Genomic DNA, 17,905 nt, shown 5'->3' with positions numbered 1-17,905 from the left:
GGCTAGAATAAAATATGGCAGCAAAGGAAAATGAGGATCTTGGAAGGGGGCAGGGGCGGGATTGCCAGGCCAAACTTAAGAGTTCACAACTGTGGGAAGCGGTAGGGTCATTGTGGGCAGAGGCGGGCCTCTGGAAGGCAGAGAGCCCCAGCCCGGGTCTGGGGAGAGGCCTCTTGGACAAGCACCCAGGTAAAGGGAGGGGGGGTCTGCAGAGGGGCAATGAAAGCCAATTCAGAGACGAGATGCAGCTGGGCTTGAAGGGCAGTGTGCCAACAGTTGTGACCCCCCCCCTCACTTGTGCCAGGTGTGGGCGGAGGGCTAGAATCCCTATAATAAAGATAACCCCTGAGGTTATCAGAGGTTAACGGGACATAAAAAATTATGAGATTGTGCCTGGGGGGGGGGTGCAGAGAAGAGGGTACTCTGGGCACACCAGGGACCTGTGTGCATGAGCGTGGAGATGTGGATAGGCACGCTGTGTTACTGCCTGTGGGGATGGGTGGTGAAGTGAAGGAAGTCACTGGGACAGACCCAGAACCACGAGCCTGATTGGGGCAGTTTGATCACTGGGGGACAGCCATAGAAAGGTAGATGCAGGGCGCCAGAGGGACCCACATACACCTGAAACGAACAAAATACTGTGAGCTGTAATTGGAAGGTGGGAGTTACCACCACCACGTAGGGCCAAGAGTCCTGGCAGAGGAAAGGATGGCACAGCCCAGTGCAGTGGTTCTGAACTGGAGAGAAGCCTGCCCTGCCCCCAGGGCACGTTTGGCACGATCTGGAGACACTTGGTGTCCCAGCTGGGGAGTGCGACCGGTATTTATAGCGGCTAGGGGCCAGGGAGGCAGGATACATCCTGCAGTGTTTTCCGCAACGGAGAAAGGCCACCAGTGCCTAGACTGAGAAGACCTAGACTACTGCAGCGGCTGTCAAACTTGGTCTTGGGATCCTTTTATAAAAAGCTGACAGCCAGAAAGCTTCTTTTCGTTCTTACGTCACGTAACCTCACATGCAAGAGAGAATGACGGTGAACCGTTTTGACTGTGAACTCCCCGAGGGTCTTCTGAGCCCTGGAAGGCCTAATTTGCGAGACATTCCTGGTCCTCCGCCTGCCCCGCCAGGTGATGTTATCTGCTGCCTAAATACCTGCAATAAAGCAAGACCGTTATCAGTTATTGCTGTGACTACTACAGATACACAGGGCCTGGGGCTGACCTGCCTTCCACAGATTTGTCTAGAAACTAGTTCCGGCGGGGAAGTGGCCCGCCGGCCCCGGTGGCGCTCTGGGGGTGGTGACTGGTTTGTGTTGGGTGTGGAGGGACCAGAGAGCAGTGCACTGAAGGAAGGGCAGTTGGTCGTGCTCAGCAAAACATCGCTCCCAGGCAAGGACCCGCGGTCCCCCGCAGAGCACGGACCAGGGAAGACCTGCAACCTGTGTGCCTTTGGGCACTCCCCAGTATACCCCCCCATCCACCCGGGAGACCCCAGCCTCCACTTCCCAAACGACCGCTTGCCTGGACTCATGGCCTTAGAACCCCACCAAATACCTGTGTCTTTTCCCAAAAGCTCCATGTGGAGGTTTCACCCTGCCCATTCACTGGCCACCGCAGACAGCCCCGCCCCCGTCCAACGCCGCCGAACCCTTGCACGCGCCACTCCGCGGGGTCAGACCCTCCGCAGAACGGGGGGCTCCCTTTCCGTTTCCGGGATCAGAATCCGGAAGTGGCAGTTGGGGGGGCCGCTTCCAATCTCCCAATGCCGAGGCGGAGGAGAGGACGAAAGGCGATGGCGTCGGTCGGAGGGAACCGGTCGCCCGGGGCCAAAGGCGGACAGCCCCAGCGCAGAAGGATGCCGCGCCAGGCCAGGCAGTGGTGCCAGATCGAGAGTTGCGAGAGTGGGCGGGGGCGTCCGCTGCGGGACGGCGAGAGCTGGTGAGGCTGAGCTGCCAGCCTGGCTGCGGGCACCGGGGGAGTGCTGGCTGCGGCGGGGGATGGCGCGGAGGGCCCCGGAGCGGGGGCGGGGGACAGCTGCGCGCCGGAGAGTGCGCTCGGGCGGGGAAGTGCTTGTGAATGGACCCACTGGTCTGGGAAAGGGGCGGGGCCCGCGGCGGAGCTCCTGCCTGAGAACCGGGCGCGATTGGCTGCGCGGGGACGGAGGGCAAGGCCTGAGAAGCCGCGGCCGCGGAGGAGGGCCCGGGCCTGCGCAATGGCGCCGGGAGCCTGGGAAGGGGGCGGTCTCCATGGGGAGGCGGGCTTTGTGACGTCACGTGGCCCTGGGGGAGGGGCGGTCCCGAAGGCCCCGCGAGGGGAGGCGATGACGTCAATCGGAAGAGCGCAAGCCAAGCCCCTCGGGGCGGGGGCGGGGAGCGAGGCTGGTGACGCAGGGGGCGGGGCCTGAGGCGGGGGCGGGGCCTGAGGCGGTGCTAGGCCGCGGCAGAAAATGGCGGCCGCAGCTGAGCGCGGGCTGTGACGCGGTGAGGTTCTTGCCTCTGGCGGAAGCCTGCCCGGACACGGACCAGAGAAAGTGCAGGTGATTGGCGCGGGAGGGGCCTTCCATGTTGCATCTGCTTTCGGTTTCAGCACTGTTGTGTGTGTGTCATCGGGGAAAAAAGGGTATTTTGTAAAACATGTCAATGAACATCTCCATACAGCGCCTTGTTTCATTGCATTGATCACCCGTGTTTGCAGTGCACTGTTTCTGGGCTCGTTTTGTGGGTGTGTTTTGTTTTTTTTTTCCTCGCAGAGTTGCATCTCATTTATTAAATCCTGAGCCAGCTACGTCAGCCGTGAACAGGTTGCATGAAACGTTTATTCTATAAAAATTAACGGTCCGTGCAATGCAAACATCTCAAGGTCGTGCAAGACAAAAGATGAAGAACTATTCAAGATTGAAGGAATTCAGGGGGTATTTAACGGATTATAATGGCAGATGCCATGTGTGATCATGGGTTGGATCCTGGAGCAGAAAAAAATTAAAAAATCAGGCTATTTCCTCATAAAATTAATCCTCTCTCTTTTACTGTAAAAGATGCTCATGGGAAAACGGGCGGAATTTGAGTAGTTCTGCAGATCACATATTACTACTGTTAGTTTTTTGCTTTCAATAATTATGTGGATATGTAAGAGAACATTTAACATTCTCTTTCATATCCACAATAGTTATTTAAAATAATTATGTGGGTATGAAATATTTAGGGGTCCCATCCTGTAAGCAACTTACTCTCAAATAGTTGAAAAATATGTTATATTCAAATGCACTGAAACAGTGATTGAGCAAATGAATAAACTTAAATCTGGGGTCTCGGGATGAAATTTGGGGTCTCAGGATGAATGGCGTATGGGAAGTCTTTGTATTGTGTCTGCAGTTATTTGGAGCATTTCAAAATAAAAAATAAAAACCGTGAACAATAAAACGACATTTGTAACGCATCACGCAGGTTCAGATTAGACTTTTGCCTGAAAGACTCCTGTGCACCCCGCAGATGCAAACCCCCCTCTCTGCGCCACAGGAAACGATCTGTTACTCTGAATCCTTCATCTCACGTGTCCCCACCACTACATGCATCCACAGTGTCTGTGGTCCAGGCTCTCCTTTTGTGGCAGCTCCATGTGAAATCACATTGGATGCATTCCGTGTGCCTCCCCGGGCGGTACATGGACTGCACATGACGTCATGGGTGACGTCGTCCTGATCACTTGGGGAGGGTGCTATCTGCCCGCTTTCTCCATCGCAGAGGTACCATTTCCCCCTCCCATACACAGCAGTTCTTTTAACAGCCTCATCTCTGCCCCTCCGTTACTCAGCATCTCAACAGCTCCCGCCTCCTGCATGGAGCGCTGACATCCTCACGGGGGCTTGCAGGGCGCTCTGATTTCTCCCTCTCTCCGGTACCCACCCCCTCCCCTCCCCTCTCCCTCCCACTCCCCCTCTGCACCCGGCCATATTGGACTCTCGCTGTTGTTCCTGGAACGCAGAGCGGGCGCTCAGGTTCCAGCGGGCTCTCCTTCGAGGGCCTCTGCAGGGAGCTTGGCGGTCTCCCCGGGATCTTGAATCACAGCGCTGGTAAGGTTCTCTATCCCTCTCACTGGGGAGACGAAGTCGAGATCCCCTAAATGGGGAATGGGGAACAGCATTTTTTAAAAGCCATCACGCTGCAGCTTTTCAGCGAGGAAAAACCTGAGAATGAACCGCAATAACGGGACCATTTTGGGTAGCCGTTTGGGGGTGTCGGGGGTTGCTTTTGGGGGGGGGGATGCTGGAAATATCTTGGAACCAGATAGAGGTTGTGGTTGTATGAATTGCTGTATTGTCCGTTTTTTAAATGGTTAATTATGTGAATTTTAAAATGAATGATCTGTTAAAAAAAAAATGTACCCCACCAGGGTGGGGGGTAATGGGGAGATAAGGACACATGCAATACCTTAATCAGTAAAGAAATTTTAAAGAATTACCCCACCGATGTTGGTTCAGTATTAAAGCCAATTTATCTCTGCTTGTGGATACTATGAAGCGGTTTTTGTTGGGTTTTTTTTTTTTTCGTTTTTTTTTTCTCGTTTTTTTTGTTTGTTTCTTAACTGCGTTTTTTTAATGCTTTACCTCCTTAGGTAAGAGCAAAGCAGCTCAGTTCTTTTTCTAGAGGTTTGCTGCAGTGGTCGGGAAATTGCTGTTTAGAAAGCAATTTGAACGCGCGGACTAACCCCTGCATCATACACCTCACGTCACTACTATTAGCCGTACTTTCTGGGCTTTTGCCAGCTGGCGGATGTGAGCAAGAGCAATTAATTTGGCCGTCTGCACGGACTGCCTTTCTAAGAGACACTTACGTTCCAGAGTACATTCAAAGCTCTGGCGCACACAGCCTCTTGGACAAATGCAGTTTCTATGGCTCATCCTCTTCATGAGGGAGGATGAGCCACCTACGAGCCTAATGAAATTGGGGCCGGGGAGGGGGTCTGTGCAGAGTGTGGCTCCTTTCCTGGCAGGTAAGCGAGCGCGGGGCTCTTTGTTCAGGTAAAGGAGGGAGGGTGCTGGACTTGGTGGTCCAGCAGAGAGAGTGATGTGTGAAGACACAGCATCTAAGGACCAGCTAAAACTGCTGGTTATTCTGTCCATGGCGAAAGCCGCACAGCTGAGGGGAATCATGCATTTGATGAAGACCCCAAAGAGCTAAGGTGACTGCAGATTTCCCAGGTTTGGTTTGCCAGCCGCTGCCATAGCTCTCACCCAAGGCAGGCTATGCCTTGGCGGCTGGATCTGATCCTTTGGTAATTAAGTGCTTGGTCAGACTTTTCCTGAACCAAAAGGGAAAGGGGATTTGTGGATCTAGAATCCTGGAAGGGGGGGAATCTTGCTGGACAGTCATTCACTCTACCAGTCTTTGTCGCTTGAGCATGAATATGCTTTTTAGCGTCAAAGTACGCAGTTGTTGGGAAAGATTTATGTTAGCATATCTACTTATATCTAAGCGTCATGAACCTAGGGAGATAAACTTTTTGTTTTGTCCTTTTTAAAATATTAAGTCTGAAAAATGAAAGAGCTTTTCTAAAAAATATAAATTAATCAAAATTTTGGAGAATTTTAGATAAACCTAATTCTGCCTATTGTCATTCCTTTTACAGAGTGAAAGGAGCAAATCTTTGTTATCTCTCAGAGATCTTGAGGCAAAAAAGGCCATTTAGCAGTGTCTTTATTCTCCATTTGGAGCCTGAATTTGAGAACAAGAATAGTTGTTAGAAAAGACAAGCTATAAGTTGAAGTAAAGACAAAATATATATAGTAAACTTTGTAAAAACGGTGATAAACAGCAAAGATCATTAAGAGCTTAACTTATATTTCAAGCAAGGAATCGATTTTAAAAATGAGTTATGGTATTTTTTTAGTGAGCTGAGGGGTATATCAGAAAACACCAAGAGTTAATAATTTGGTAACAAAAAAGGGATTTCTAATCTGCGCATAAATGAATGTCATTTTACAGAAAAATGCCTAAATTCTCATTTTCCTCCTTTGGTACATTCATGTAACAATTTACAGGAAAAGATTTATTTGTATGTCTTTATATTTGTATTTGGGCTTGTGCAGATGTGTGAATAATCAATTCAGAACAATGTAACATTACATTTGCCATCTGAACAAGTTAATGGTGTCTCTTTATACCCATATTTCTATTTCTCGTGATTATTGTACCTAGCATATTAACAAATTAAAATAGATTATTATCTTAACCAAAATAACCAATTTTATTTTGTCTAGACACAAGAGAAAACTGGAAGACAGAGAACCTATTTCCCTAAGCACATATTTCATAGCATTTTAACAGATTTGAAGAAGCACAAGTAAACATAAGTGACTTCAGCAAGATCAGTTGTATCTCTGTATATTAGCCAGAACAAATTAGAAAATTAAATTTTAAAGGAGGGCATTAACAGTAGCAAAAATAAAAATCCAATACCTAGAAGTACAATAGATCTAACAATGTGGGTCCTTTTTAAGTGTCTTTGAATTCAAGAAAGATAGCAGTCATCTGTGTAAAACTTAAGTCTTCTTTGAAGCCTTTAGACATTCGGGGTGTAGCCAGGTCTGGTGGTTTTGCTTACCTCTATAAAGAGTGGCTTCAATGTTAATTTTCCTTAAAAATCTGCTTTAAAAAAAAAAAAAGTTGAATACTGCCTCCTTTTGTATTGAAAGTCCCATTAACAATAAGTTCACTTAGCTGAATAAATGAAGCTGCAGACTGTCAATAGAGGCAATGAAAGCCATAGGGGAAGGGAGGTAGGACCAGTGACGGGAGGGATGTTTGTGGCAGGGCCTGGGTGGGGAGGGTGCGTGTGTGTGTCTTGGTGAGGAATTAAGTGAAGGGTTTGGGGGGAGGGGACTCACAGAAATGGCTGCCTATTCAGGCAGCCACTTGTGACTACCCCAGGATTTTTTCTCCTCCATCCCCCACCTCGCTAATCCTTTTATAAACTAAACAAAGGGAAGAGGCCATTTTAAAGAATCCCCTTTAGAGGGTTAAACTGCTGGAAAACTAACCAGTATGTAGTATATCTTTCTCATCAGTTTTATCATTTCTTTAAAAGTGTGTGTTTGAGGCTGTCAGGAATACCATCGCTGAGCAGGTTTGGGGGACAGGGTTGTGTGTGTGTGTACATGAGCTTGTATGTTGAAGCCTGGGACTGAACAATAGCAGTTAACATTTATTTCACACTCACTGTATGTCAGCTATTTTTCAGACTGGAAATTTCTCAAGACATTTAACAAAGGCAGATGCCATCAGCCCTGTTTAGCCCAGTGGTCGGCAAACTCATTCCACAGAGCCAAATATCAACAGGACAACGATTGAACTTTCTTTGGAGCCACATTTTTAAAATTTCAACTTCTTTTAACGCCACTTCTTCAACATAGACTCGCCCAGGCCGTGGTATTTTGTGGAAGAGCCACCCTCAAGGGGCCAGAGAGCCGCAGGTGGCTCTTGAGCCGCAGATTGCTGACCTCTGGTTTAATCTGACAGTCCTTATAAAAGTTCTTTCTGTAAAAGAGCTAATGGAGCTGTATGCTTAACTGTATTATAAAGCCAAAAGAAATCCTAAATCCGAAAATGGTGAGAAATGCTGATATGTGGTCTGAAGAAAACTTTATGATTCTTTTAATCATTTAATTTTTTTTGTTTGTTTCTGAGCAGATTTTCCGAGTTTACTAATCCATTTATTGGCTGAAGATTTTTGCCCCCATTTTTGGCTTGTTACAAACACTGCCCAATTAACGAAGGGCTAAAGCCTAATTATATTAGCTGCAAATAATTTAACTGTTTTTTGAGCCTAACTTAACTGTGTTACACCTCAGACTAACACATTATTGTTTATTCTATAATAAAATCTCATGTGGGTGTGGGGTTGTCCCCTTTTTTTGAGCACATCTTCTTTTATGAATCAAATTTCTTCTAGTGCCCTAAGAAGTTAGGTAATCTCACCCTGGCTGGGTTGTTCATTGGTTAGAGCCGTGGTTGGCAAACTGGCGGCTCTTTGGCCCCTTGAGTGTGGCTCTTCCACAAAATACCACAGCCTGGGCGAGTCTATGTTGAAGAAGTGGCGTTAGTAGAAGTTGAAGTTTAAAAAATGTGGCTCTCCAAAGAAATTTCAATCCTTATACTGTTGGTACTTGGCTCTGTTGACTAGAGTTTGCCGACCACTGGGTTAGAGCATCCCAAAAGGCTAAGGTTTCCGGGTCTATCCCTGGTCAAGGTACATACAAGACTCAGTCAATGTAACATTGTGTTCGTTTCAGGGGTACATGGGACTTGTCGCCTTGGTTTAGATGTGTTGGCACTTTTAGTTCAGTAACCTTGGGAAGTGGTCAAACTTGACCCCCAGACAGCCATGTCACACCCTGTCGCTTCTCTGCTCCAGGTTCCTCGTGGATCGGAGCTGGTACAAGCGGTGGGAGGTGTACGTCCAGGTGGAAGAGGAAGACCCCAGCATCATCCCTGGCTGCATCAACAATGACCAGCTCTTCGAAGGTACCGGCCTCTGCCTCCCCTCAGCCTCGCCCTGGATTCTTTTCCCTTCCGTGGTAGGCTACTGGCGACATGGCCAGATGGCTCACCACTCTCCTTCCCTGGTTCTTCCTCTGCCACCTCCCTCTGCCCCCTCCCCCCACAGACACTGTAAACTGGCACCTCAAGAAGGGACTGGTGGAAGGCGAAGACTATGTGCTGCTTCCCACCACTGCCTGGAACCACCTGGTCAGCTGGTATGGCCTAGAGCGTGGCCAGCCGCCCATTGAGCGCAAGGTACAGTGAGGGAGGGCGCCGGGAGGGAGACTGGAGGGAGGAAGGGGGTAGAAGGAAGGCCTCATGGGCCCAAGATGGGTCCAGATCCATGTGTGTACGTGTGTCTCCACATGTACCATATAGATACACCTGTGCCCACACTCCTCTCCCCTCCCGTGATCCAGGTATCTGGTGTGTCCCCTGTGTGTTGGCCTGTGGGCCTCTGACCGGAGAGGTCTGTGTGTGTGCTGTGTGGGTACACTGTGTGCTCTTCCTCCCTGCCAGGTCGTGGATTTCCGTGGCAGCTGTGAGGTCGAAGTGTACCCAGTAGAACTACTGCTTGCCCAGCACAGTGATATGGACACAGCTCACAGCGCTCAATTCAGCCAGACAGACTCCCTGGGTGAGTCTGAGGGCCATGAGTGAGCGGGGCCTCCCAGCCCCGTAGGTCATAGTCCAGTGACCTAACAATGCGTGAGGCTCTGCTGTGGCAGGCACAGAGGGCACTGGGCAGAGCTCACAGGACTGCTGGGCAGGAAGGGCAGGAGCCTTGAGGGGTCCCGAGGTTTGTCAGCTGCTTCTCGGCGGTGACGCGGAAGTGGTGAGGATATCTGCTGTGTCGCAAGTCCTGAGTATGGGTCAGCCTCTGGAGGTTAACTGGGAGCAAGGTCATGGCCAGGGTCTGTGGGGAGGAGGTGGGGGCTGGGCCCAAGAGGGGTTGGTTATTCAGGATCCCAGGGTGACCTCGAATGTGTCCCTTCTCTCTGTACAGACCGAGTTTTGCGAACCGCTCAAGACCAGTTCGTGGTGAGCCCCCAAGAAGAGACACGGCTTTGGATAAAAAACGCAGAGGGCTCCTTTGAGAGGCTGTGTAACACACGTGTCACCTTGCGCGACACTAACGTCGAGTCTGGGCAGGTAAGGGTGGGGAGGGCCTGGTGCTCCCCAGCAGGGCTCAGACTGGGAGGTGAGGGCCAGGTGCCCATCAGCCTTTCCCATCTCTCACTCTTCCTCCAACCAGGTGGTTGTCATGGAGACCCGAAGCAAGGATGGCACCTGGCCCAGCCAACAGACACGCGTCGCGTAAGCCCTTGGGGTGTCTGGTCCAGCGTGGGTCCCGCAGTGGGCAGAACCATGGAGCCCCCGAGCACATTCGCCTACACATAGTAGGCCCTCAGCTGACAGTTTCTCCCCCACCACAGGAGCAACGGGCCGAAGGAGGAGGAGGAACTCCAGGGCCAGCCGGGCATCTGCGGTCTCACCAACCTGGGCAACACGTGCTTCATGAACTCAGCGCTGCAGGTGGGCCGTCAGGGCTGTGACAGGCACAGCCGCAGGGCTGGGCTTCAGCAGTGCAGACTGAGGACAGGGTCTTCGGGGCAAGGGGACACAAGTCTGACCTCACATGTTCACGTTCCTTCCTGAAACATCAATAGCTTCTCTTGCACTCGCTCCCTGCTTTCCTCCTTCTCCCTCTTGTCACTGCGTTCTCCCTTCTCCTGAAGCACTGTCATCTTCTCTCCCCTACTCCTGAACCTTTTCTTCTCCCATCCATCCCTCTGCCCCCTCTCTCTTCTCCCCTTCCTTCTTACTTCCTTTGCTCGGTTCCTACCTTGGTCACCTCTCTCTCCTCTTTTCCACCTCATCCCCCTGGCCCTGCCCCTGCAGTGCCTGAGCAATGTGCCCCAGCTCACCGAGTACTTCCTCAAGAACCGCTACCTGGAGGAGCTCAACTTCTGCAACCCGCTGGGCATGAAGGGTGAGATTGCCGAGGCCTACGCGGACCTGGTGAAGCAGGCTTGGTCCGGCCACCACCGCAACATCGTGCCCAATGTATTCAAGGTGCGCCTCCACCCTGGGCTACCCCTCCCCCCTCCACACACACACACACACACACACACACACACACACATACACGTGTACACACGCAGTCACATATACACTGAGTGGCCAGATTATTATGATCTCTGAATGCGTAATCATCTGGCCATTCTGTGTGTGTGTGTGTGTGTGTGTGTGTGTGTGTGTGTGTGTATTAGAGGCCTGATGCACAAATTCGTGAATGGGTGGGGTCCGGCCAGCCTGGCCAGTGGGAGGGGACATGGGCGGTTGGCCGGCATGCCTGCTGGTCGAACTCCTGGTCGAGGGGACAATTTGCATATTAGCCTTTTATTCTATAGGACAGACAGGGAGTGGCCCGATTGTTATGCGTACAGAGATGATAGTTGGCCACTCAGTACACACACACACACACACACACACACACACACCTATACACACTTCCCTTGGCTCCTAACTAACATCTTGCACTGCTGGCCTGTCCATCTTCTCAGACCAAGGTGGGTCACTTCGCCTCCCAGTTTCTTGGCTACCAACAACATGACTCCCAGGAGCTGCTGTCATTCCTGCTTGACGGGCTGCATGAGGACCTCAATCGCGTGAAGAAAAAAGAATACGTGGAGCAGTGTGATGCTGCTGGACGGCCTGACCAAGTAGGTGCTCCTAAGGCCCCCCGTCCTGAAAGCCCCATTAAAGCCACTAAGGCCTCTCCCTCGGGGCTTTCCTTAAGATGTCCTACATCCCAGCCCCAACTCAGACCTCAGTCCCACCTTTGGTTGCAACACCATATCTGCCCTCGTACCCCACTCAAAGTTAACCCTCACCAATCCGCTGTACAAAACAGACCCCAGCCCTGACAGCAACGGCTCCAGGCAGCCTGGCCCCTGCCGTACACCTACCTGAACTTTACCAGGGGCCCTAACCTTAGTTTGAACCCCATGCATGTCCACCCCAAGCCATGGCTCCCCTACCCCGAGTGACTCCACCCCCCCCCCCCCGTGGTGCCGTCAACAGGAAGTGGCCGTGGAGGCCTGGCAGAACCACAAGCGGCGGAACGATTCTGTGATTGTGGACACTTTCCACGGACTCTTCAAGTCCACGCTGGTGTGCCCCGATTGTGGCAACGTGTCCGTGACCTTTGACCCCTTCTGCTACCTCAGTGTCCCCCTGCCTGTGAGCCACAAGCGGGTCATGGAGGTCTTCTTTGTCTCCATGGACCCCCGCCGCAAGCCAGAACAGGTATGGGGACATGAGCACATAATGAGGGGGGTGTGGTCAGCTGGTCTGATGACCCCACCCTGCCTCAGGCTCCTGCACTAACTCCCCGGGTGCTCCCCTGCCCCTGTGGTCACTTTCTCCCACAGCACCGCCTCGTGGTCCCCAAGAAAGGCAAGATCTCCGATCTGTGCATGGCCCTGGCCAAGCACACTGGGGTCTCGCCAGAAAGGGTGAGTGAGGCTCTGGGTGGGGGCAGGGCGGGTGGGACTCGGGGACAGGGAGGTCGGAGGGCCTGTGCAGGAAGGCCTCACAGACTGACCAGCCCCTCGCGGCCTCTTGTTCGCAGATGATGGTAGCTGACGTGTTCAGCCACCGCTTCTACAAGATTTTCCAACTAGACGAGTCTTTGAGCACCATCTTGGACCGGGACGATATTTTCATGTGAGTGAGGGGCCCGGGGAGACTGGGGCTCCTCAGCGATACCTTTAGCTTAGTCACCTTCCCTCTTCCCTCCTTGTCCAATTGACAGGCAGCTGCCCTGCACCAGGCTTTGGCCACGTGCCTCACTGGGGTAGTGGCTTGGGGCCAGCAGTGGGATGGGGGACAGATCCTAATACAGTCCATCTTCTTCCTTGCTATGTGAGGTGTTCCTGGTTCTTCTTCATTTTATTAGCACTCATTGAGCACCTCCGGTGTACCACTGACCTCACTTCTTTCTCATACCACAGTCCTCAAACACGCTAGATGCTTTCTGAACCTGAGAACATTCCAAACATTGAAACCCTCTGGTAGCTAAAATAGAAAGTGGTTCATGAGTACCAAGCAGTGTTTTCCAAAAAGAAAATGGTTTTATATACATTTTATTGATTTCAGAGAGGAAGGGAGAGAGAGATAGGAACATCCATGATGAGAATCATGGATCAGCTGCCTCCTGCACACCCCCTACTGGGGATTGAGCCCACAACCCAGGCATGTGCCCTTGACCGGAATCGAACCTGGGACCCTTCAGTCTGCAGGCTGACGCTCTATCCACTGAGCCAAACCGGCCAGGGCAAGAAAATGGTTTTAAATTCCTTCACAATAAAAGTTTTTGTTCACTCCCTCAGTGCTTTGGTAGCGCCAAAGTACTTTTGAAACATCCCACAATATACCATTCCAATCACCGAACCGTTTGCAAAGCGCACAACACTGGGACACAAAATCAGTGGGGAAAAGAGCAGGTGAGGACTTAATCCTCAGCAGGTGAGGGTTAAAAAAATAAAGCTATTTTCAGACTGTGAGGGGTGAGTGAGTGAGTGAGTGGAGCGCCTGGGTCTGAGGCCGAGCGTCCCTCGCGGGTGTCCTGATCGGGCCTGACCCGATGCCTCCCCCGCAGCTACGAGGTGTCAGGCAGGTCTTCTATCACGGAGAACACCAGGGAAGACGTCGTGATCCCCGTGTACCTGCGAGAAAGGACCCCTGCCCGTGACTACAACAACTCTTACTATGGCCTCATGCTCTTCGGACACCCGCTCCTGGTGTCCGTGCCCCGGGACCGCCTGTCCTGGGACGCCCTGTACCACATCCTGCTGTACCGCCTCTCGTGAGTTTGCCCTCAGGGCCCGGGGCTGGGGTCTCCATTGAAACCCCGTGTCCAGCTGCTTGGCCACCATCTCCCACCCGTGGCGACAAGCCAGCTCACACTTCATACAGCTAAACCTCTGGCTTGGCCACCGCGTCTCCTAGGAGCTAGGGATGCAGAGGTGAGGAAGATAGATAGGACACAGACAACTCCATCTTGTGCTCACTGTCTTCTGCTCGTCCAGGCTCACTCGCTTGTGTTTTCGCTGGTGGTTTGCACTAAGTCTACAATCCCGAGTGCTTACTGAGTAGCAGAGCACTGCGCTTGGCGGCTGGCTTACCAACTCCCTCATATTACACTCACACAGCCACTCCTCAGGCCTGCCCTGCCCGAAGCTGACAGCAGATCGGGTGTCTGCTTGCCAGGGGCTCATCCCACTTAGAGCCACACGCCTGCCCTGAGGCACACCAGGCCCTCCGTCGTTCAGTCCCGTCCACATGTGCTTCTGTGTCACCCGAGGCCTCTGGGCTCCTCGTTGACGCTGCTTGTGTGGGTGCCCATTGGGGCTGCCCAGCGCAGGCAGAGTGGGATCCCGGGCTCTGCCTTGCGCTCCTCCTGAGAGTCTCCTGCTCTTTTCCTAGCCGCTATGTGACCAGACCCAGCTCTGACGATGAGGATGATGGCGAAGACAAAGGTGAGGAAGGAGGCGAGAGGCTAGACAAGGATGAGTGTTTGTATAAGCGGTTCCATAGCCAGAGGAGGGTGAGGAGGAGGGAGTCAGGGTAAGCCTGACTCCCATAGAGTCCACCCGGATAGTCGCTCGCCCACTCGCTGCACACACACCTGTCTGACATCCTCCCCTATCCTAGCAGATATGGAGGGTGGTAAGAACATCCCCAAGTCCGGAAACATGGCTGGCGGCAGCTCCCAAGACCCTGGGCCGGATCAGGCTGGGCCCAGCTCTGGAGTCGCCAGTGGGAGCCGGGTCCCTGCGGCCAGCTCCCCTGGACCATCTAACTGGCCCCAGAGAGCGCGGCGCAAGCACCTGTTCACCCTGCAAACGGTGAACTCCAACGGGACCAGCGACCGCTCCAACTTCAACGAGGACACTCAAGGTTTGTCCTTCAGCTGCCATCCGGGGTGGGGGAGGGCAGCAGGAGGGGGTTTCCTTGGCAGCAGGGCCCACAATCTCCTCCTTTGCCCCCAGCCCAGCCCTATATCGCCATCGACTGGGACCCAGAGATGAAGAAGCGTTACTACGACGAGGTGGAAGCTGAGGTAACGAGGTCTGAGGAAGGGCGCGGGAGGCACTTGAAGCTTTGTCCCTTTGTCCCTCAACTCCTCACACATCCCCCCAAGACCCTCAAGCTGTGACCACAGCGGTCCTGTTCAGGGCCTCCATTCCTGTCTGATAAGGCCATGCTCTGAACCGCTCTTTTATCTGCCCACTCCCGCGGGCCACTCCCCACTGTAGGGCTACGTCAAGCATGACTGCGTGGGGTACGTGCTGAAGAAGGCTCCTGTGCGGCTCCAGGAGTGCATTGAGCTCTTCACCACCATGGAGACCCTGGAGAAGGAGAACCCTTGGTGAGGGACCAGGACCTCGAGGGCTCCCCCTCACTCAAACCCTCATGCCACTCTGGCCACCAACATCCCAACTGTAGTCCCGCCTTGGAGCCTTTGCCAGGGCTGTTCTTTCTCCCAAGAACGCCCTTCCTCCGGTTCTGGCCAGGACTCCTTCATTTTATCCAGGTTTCCTATCCAATGTCAGCTTCTCAGGTGTTCTCTACTACCCCGTCACTCTGTCTATGACCTCACAGTGCTCTTTATTCCTGGCTGGGCGTTACTCTCTCTGGCTCAGTAACAGCACTTGAGGTCACATCCTAGACCCCCTTTGGCGTCATTATTTGTCTTATCTGTTAGAGTAACCCCCCCTAAGGCTAAGACAGTGGTTATAATAGTGTGGGGTATGCAGTGGGTGCTCCGTAGATCCTTGCAGAATAAAGAAAACATGAAGAGAGGCCCCAAAAGATCAAGCCGGTCTCACAAAGGAGAGCATCTCCATGGAGCAGCAAGGGGACAGATATACAAAGTGGTGCCAAAGGATTGGGCAGTACAGTCAGGGAATGCCTCGTGAGCGAATGAAATAAAGAGAAAGCCAGGGCCAGAGCCCTAACACAAATACACACCCATAATGAAGCATATATTTGTCAGGTCATTGGTGAGCCCTGAATGACACGTGAAGAGCACACTAGATTAACCAGCAGGCTAAAAATAAGATCAGCACCTCTGGCCTGGACAGGGCCCATGAGGGCCAGCTGCTACGGAGCATGCGCAGAAGGTGTCAGTGCTGACTCGGACTCTGTCTGCAGGTACTGCCCCAACTGCAAGCAACACCAGCTGGCCACCAAGAAGCTGGACCTGTGGACACTGCCTGAGACTCTCATCATACACCTGAAGCGCTTCTCCTACACCAAGTTCTCCCGAGAGAAGCTGGACACCCTTGTGGAGTTCCCTATTCGGTCCGTAGCCCAGGGAGGCTGGCTGGGGGGACAGCGCTTGGGGTGTGGGGACAGGCAGGCTAGTATTAACCTTCCCCTCACCCACAGGGACCTGGACTTCTCCGAGTTTGTCATCAAGCCGCAGGACGAGTCGGCCCCAGAGCTGTACAAATATGATCTTATTGCTGTGTCCAACCATTACGGCGGCCTGCGTGATGGACACTGTAGGTGGCAGGGGTGTGCCCTGGGTGGGAGGTGGGTCATGATGTCCCCGCGGGGTGACTAGATGTGTGAGCCAATGGTGGGGTCGTCAGGGTGGGAGGAGAATAGAGCGAACCCGGACACCTCTTGGGGGCCAGGGGTGGTGACAGTCCTCCCTCTCTTCCAGACACAACATTCGCCTGCAACAAGGACAGTGGGCAGTGGCACTACTTTGATGACAACAGCGTCTCGCCTGTGACGGAGAATCAGATTGAGGTGGGACTTCTGTCCTCCCTTCTCCCCTCCTCCCGCCCCTCCCTCCACCCTGACCCACACTGACGCTGTGCTCTCCCTGCAGTCCAAGGCAGCCTACGTCCTCTTCTATCAACGCCAGGATGTGGCGCGTCGTCTGCGAACCAAGCCCCAGCCTGGCCAATCTGACCCGCCAGCACCTGCCTGTGACCCCCTTCCTGAGTCCATGGATATAAACTGAACCACCTCGGCCTACGGCAGGAAAGGAAGCTCTCTCTGCTCTCTTCCTTCCCCCTCCGCTCCTGTCCTCCTCACCGTGTAGGTGCCCCGTGCAGGCATCGCAGGCTTAGTGTGGCTACTGTTCTCTCGTGCCGCCGTATCGCTCTTTCCGGGGGGGAAGAGGTTGTGTGTCCTCCCAGCAGTGTGTCCCTGCCTGTGCTTGCCCCTTAGAGCATTAGCCTTCCCATCGCTCCTGTATTTATGGTGGTTCCCTCTCCTGTGTCGTTCCTCTAGGCGTGTACGGAAGGGGGGTGGTGGCACACCTCAGCACAGAGTGTATTTTCTTATTGAGACCCTGTACTTCGCGCTGTGTACATATAAAGTGCCCGTGTGTCCCTCGGCACTGTGGGGTTGGGTTTTTTGTTCACGTGCTCACCACCCACCTGTGCTTCTGTGCTTATTGAATGCCAGGTGTTCAATAAGCACAGAAGCACAGGTGCGTGCTGCCCAGGTGCTCACTGAGTGCCAACCTGTGCCAGGTGCTACTCTTAAGAGCTATCGAAGCACCATCTGCACACCACACACAATTCCCAGCGCCAAGTGGCTGTGTTTTCCAGAGCATTTTACATGTATTAACTCAGTCCCCACAGCAGGCGAGAGTTGTCATTTCCGGTTTCAGATGGGGAAACAGGTACAGAGATCAAGCAGTTGCTGAAGTTCTGTGGGGAGGTTAGCACACCTCATCGGTTACACTGGGGTTGGTCTCTGCAGGGGCCGTTTGACCACTGGGCCCGGGTGGGAATCTTTCTGGATATGACCTGCGCTACAGCTGATGGGGAAGGTGCGCCTGGAGCAGACAGGCACCCACGTGGGCAGATGTGTGATTTCTGGGCATAAAGATACTATCCAGACCACCCCGCCAGCCTCCCATAGTGTCCTCAGAACTGGAAGTGGTACCCCTGGCCCATACCAGCCAACCTGATGGGATAAAGTGTGTTTGTGTTGCCCCTGTAGTTAGCCACCATCCCACCATGACCCCAGCTCCCCCACCAGGCAGGGTCCCTCCAGGTGTCTTCAAACTACGGCCCGCGGGCCACATGCAGCCCGCAGAGGAGTCTGATCCGGCCCGCCAGGTTTTTTGGGCAGTGAGCGCAGCCGAGGTGTTACAGTAGGAATTAGTAGTTCATATAGTCCGGCCCTCCAGCTCTCTGAGGGACCGTGATCTGGCCCCCACTTTAAAAAGTTTGAGGACCCCTGCGTCCAGCCTCATCCCAGAGAAGACGGAGTTAATCTATCGTAGACGGCGCTCACAGGTTCTCTGTAGTAGGAGCTTAAGAGGCCGTGAAA

At 52.9% G+C, this 17,905-nt stretch overlaps 1 protein-coding gene across 4 annotated transcripts; it reads left to right on the top strand.

Annotated features, from left to right (window-relative positions):
* Positions 1 to 1,727: 1,727 nt before the first annotated feature.
* USP11 (ubiquitin specific peptidase 11) lies at positions 1,728 to 16,961 on the top strand. Of its 4 annotated transcripts, none has more exons than XM_036460541.2 (21): positions 1,728 to 1,934; positions 8,406 to 8,515; positions 8,658 to 8,788; positions 9,053 to 9,170; positions 9,540 to 9,685; positions 9,789 to 9,850; positions 9,970 to 10,069; positions 10,436 to 10,609; positions 11,101 to 11,259; positions 11,621 to 11,845; positions 11,971 to 12,054; positions 12,171 to 12,265; positions 13,200 to 13,406; positions 14,027 to 14,079; positions 14,255 to 14,500; positions 14,593 to 14,663; positions 14,860 to 14,972; positions 15,758 to 15,907; positions 15,995 to 16,110; positions 16,275 to 16,363; positions 16,446 to 16,961. In XM_036460541.2, the coding sequence occupies exons 1-21, from the start codon at positions 1,759 to 1,761 to the stop codon at positions 16,578 to 16,580; spliced, it is 2,760 nt and encodes a 919-aa protein (XP_036316434.2). In that variant the 5' UTR covers positions 1,728 to 1,758; the 3' UTR covers positions 16,581 to 16,961. The 4 variants fall into 4 exon arrangements, with proteins under 4 accessions (XP_036316434.2, XP_045426361.1, XP_036316435.2 ...); XM_045570405.1 differs by having other exon boundaries at positions 14,027 to 14,113; positions 14,256 to 14,500; XM_036460542.2 differs by having other exon boundaries at positions 1,729 to 1,934; positions 14,258 to 14,500.
* Positions 16,962 to 17,905: the final 944 nt, after the last annotated feature.

This window comes from Pipistrellus kuhlii, unplaced genomic scaffold, assembly GCF_014108245.1.
Source record: "Pipistrellus kuhlii isolate mPipKuh1 unplaced genomic scaffold, mPipKuh1.p scaffold_m20_p_32, whole genome shotgun sequence".
Classification (NCBI taxonomy): Eukaryota; Metazoa; Chordata; class Mammalia; order Chiroptera; family Vespertilionidae; genus Pipistrellus; species Pipistrellus kuhlii.
This window is presented reverse-complemented; position numbering and strand designations above follow the sequence as displayed.